Source organism: Austrofundulus limnaeus, unplaced genomic scaffold, assembly GCF_001266775.1.
Source record: "Austrofundulus limnaeus strain Quisiro unplaced genomic scaffold, Austrofundulus_limnaeus-1.0 Scaffold73, whole genome shotgun sequence".
Taxonomy (NCBI): Eukaryota; Metazoa; Chordata; class Actinopteri; order Cyprinodontiformes; family Rivulidae; genus Austrofundulus; species Austrofundulus limnaeus.
The window spans coordinates 631,561-634,289 of record NW_013952475.1 but is presented as its reverse complement, the minus strand read 5'-3'; the positions used below and the strand labels follow the sequence as shown (position 1 = coordinate 634,289).

The 2,729-nt window shown below is 37.5% G+C and overlaps 1 protein-coding gene across 1 annotated transcript in view; it reads left to right on the top strand.

Moving 5' to 3' along the window:
• ptprsa (protein tyrosine phosphatase receptor type Sa) overlaps positions 1–2,729 on the top strand; it is a gene marked incomplete at its 5' end in the record, with an annotated part of 143,769 nt that overhangs the window by 107,546 nt on the left and 33,494 nt on the right. Inside the window, 1 exon segment of the mRNA XM_014010777.1 lies at positions 2,115–2,212. Coding sequence (XP_013866231.1) covers positions 2,115–2,212 — 98 coding nt within the window.

Genomic DNA, 2,729 nt, shown 5'->3' with positions numbered 1-2,729 from the left:
GGGTGGGGGGTGGGGCTGTTGTCAAACAGCCTGTTAATGTGGGATGTCCGTTCTTGTCCAGAGGATGCTTCCAGTGTCATATCCATTTGTCTCATTGTAATCCTCATGTAATTTATTGCCTCATTGTTCTCTCAGTGTAAAATAAAGAGCTGTTACTAATGAAAACTGTCAGGATAAAAGGGGGGGCTTCACTCTTAAGTGCAACAAAAGCAACCAAAACATTAGTGACCTCGGTGACACTGCAGGAATATTAAGTGTTGTAAATCAAGGATGCTTAATGTGATTATGCCGATTTGCACACCCAATTAGGTCTGGTAACTTTTTTTCTGTGACCAGATGTCAGGAGTTTGTTGACGTTTGACCTCAGTACTTGTTGGAAAATAAAAGGCCTCTTAACTAAAAATATGAAAGTGTTGCCAGACTGCACACAAGGCCAGAGCCTCTCTCCATGGTTGTTTCATATTCCATTACATGGCCTCAGCGTTATGCTCCTAAATGGATTAGAGACATGGAGTGCACAGCAGGGCTGATAATAGCAGATGCAGTACATTTAAAAAAGGACAATTTATCCACCAAAGTTAAAGGATTGTTCTTGGGAGAGCTCATGTTAGGATTTGGGTGAAGTACAGATTGGAAATGTAACGGAGAATGTTTATTTGTGAGACTGAAAGTTTGGGGGTATTTGTCTTGGCCAGGGTGCTCATTGGTTTGGGAGAACCGGCAGATGGAGGAATGGGTATTTTTGCTTGCTTTGCACTGGCTGGCTGGATTGGAGCAGCTCACCGTGTCACTCAGCATCACTCACACTCCTGAACCTCCTGATCCCCCTTTCACCTCCCCTACCGTACRCCCCCAGGTCAGGGCTCCACTCGAGATTAAACGGCTTTCTGTTGAGGCAAGAGTGAGAATAAAGATCCTGATGTGCYCGTCGTTAGCGCATCGTGCTAACAGCCGAGAACATCAACATTTAGACTGYGGTGTGAAACAATAATATAACAGAAATTATTTGCACAGCAAGCAAAACAAAAGGATCTCTTGCTTTATTTATTTCTCTCTTTTATACATTTTTTCCAACTCACAAGAAAAGTCATCAAACTGCTCCCACTGTAAATAGTAATGGAAATGGATTTTCTCTAGAATAAAATAGTTTCTCATTATTGTCATATTTATGTTTCTTTATTTATTCTTTATTTATAGGCTTTATTTTTAAGATTGCAAACCATCCTGCAAACAAACATTTTAATACATAAAACACAAATCGTTGACTATTTATTTGTATTTTGGAAAGTGGTTTAAAGAATGTTGGGTTATTTTAGTCGATACTTAAATAGATCATATTGTTTGCTCAACTAAGCAGAAATATGTGTAAAAGTTAAATAATTTACTATTAAGTGACCAGCTGTTTTACTGGTATTTATTAATATGTTTTATTGTGTTTGCAGTAAAATTTCTCTTGAGTTTGTTACCTTTTTACCACAAATAAGTGATTAACTTATTAGGATTCTTTCTTATTTACTGTATTATTATGGCATCATGTTTACTAAAGTACATTTTTTTGTGTAATAACTGTGATTTTTCAGTAAACAAAGTGATATTAGAGTCTGTCGTGTTTTTGTCTTAGAAATCTTAAAAATCACTTTTTATTTTCTTGTGCCATTAAAATTAATTACTGAAGCGATTAAAATGATTAATGTTTCAGCCAGAGTGTGTTAAATTTGGCCATCCGTGCTTCAATTTGCCTCTTTTTTTAATTTTTATTTTGACTACTTAAAAAATTACTGCAGTTATACCATATTTGTGCGGCTATGTTGATGGGAGGGGGAGAAAAATCAATCCAGCTTGAAATCCTTTTTTTTAATTTCTTTGAGCTCTGACCTGGACTCATAACATCACAATTATTTTGTGTGTTTGTGACATTCACCATGTTTTTCTTAAGCTTCTCCGTCACTAAAAGCAAACTTGTGTTGTTAAATAAGCAACAAACTCTCACCCATTATTGTCTGATTRCTCAATTTTGAATGTGTCTCCTCAGATGTTTCACCTGTGTTAAGGACGTTTTTGTTTATTTATTTCTCATAAAATTTCTGCTTTTTTTGTATTTAATTGGCAAACAGGCATKATGAATCATCCTCCTATTCCTATCTCGGAGCTGTCCGAACACACTGAACTTCTCAAAGCTAATGACAACCTCAAACTCTCCCAGGAATATGAGGTGAGTGGGCCCGGGGTTCAAAGGTCCGAGATCATTGATTTCTGCCTGATTGTGTTTTCACAGGAAGAGAACAGAGAAATCCCTTCTGTCGTTTTGTAAAGCCAAGTTTCTTGCCTTTTTTTATGTGGATTATTTCTGTTTGTTGCCTGTGGTGCAGCTGGTAGTACTTCAGCAATTAGAGAAACGACGCGTCGTTCCCACCTCCGTGTTTCTTCACGTTAATTTGCGGCCCCAACGTGCTGGGGCCGGAGAATTATCAAGTCCAATCATGTAAATGTTTTTTTCTTAGTTAGTAATTGCAACCCCCGAGCAACCAAAAGTGATTTCCTCACGTTTTTTTGGTTAAATATAAAAGATGGCGGACACAAAAAAGATAAATAAATTCACATTCAATGAGCTTCGCACTAAAAATGGTCTATTATCTTTGAAGGAGATATAGTCTATTTTCTTTGCTCCACACCACTAGCCTGGCTCGTGTGTGTTTGAGAGCAAGTGTGTGTGTGTGTGTGTGTGTGTG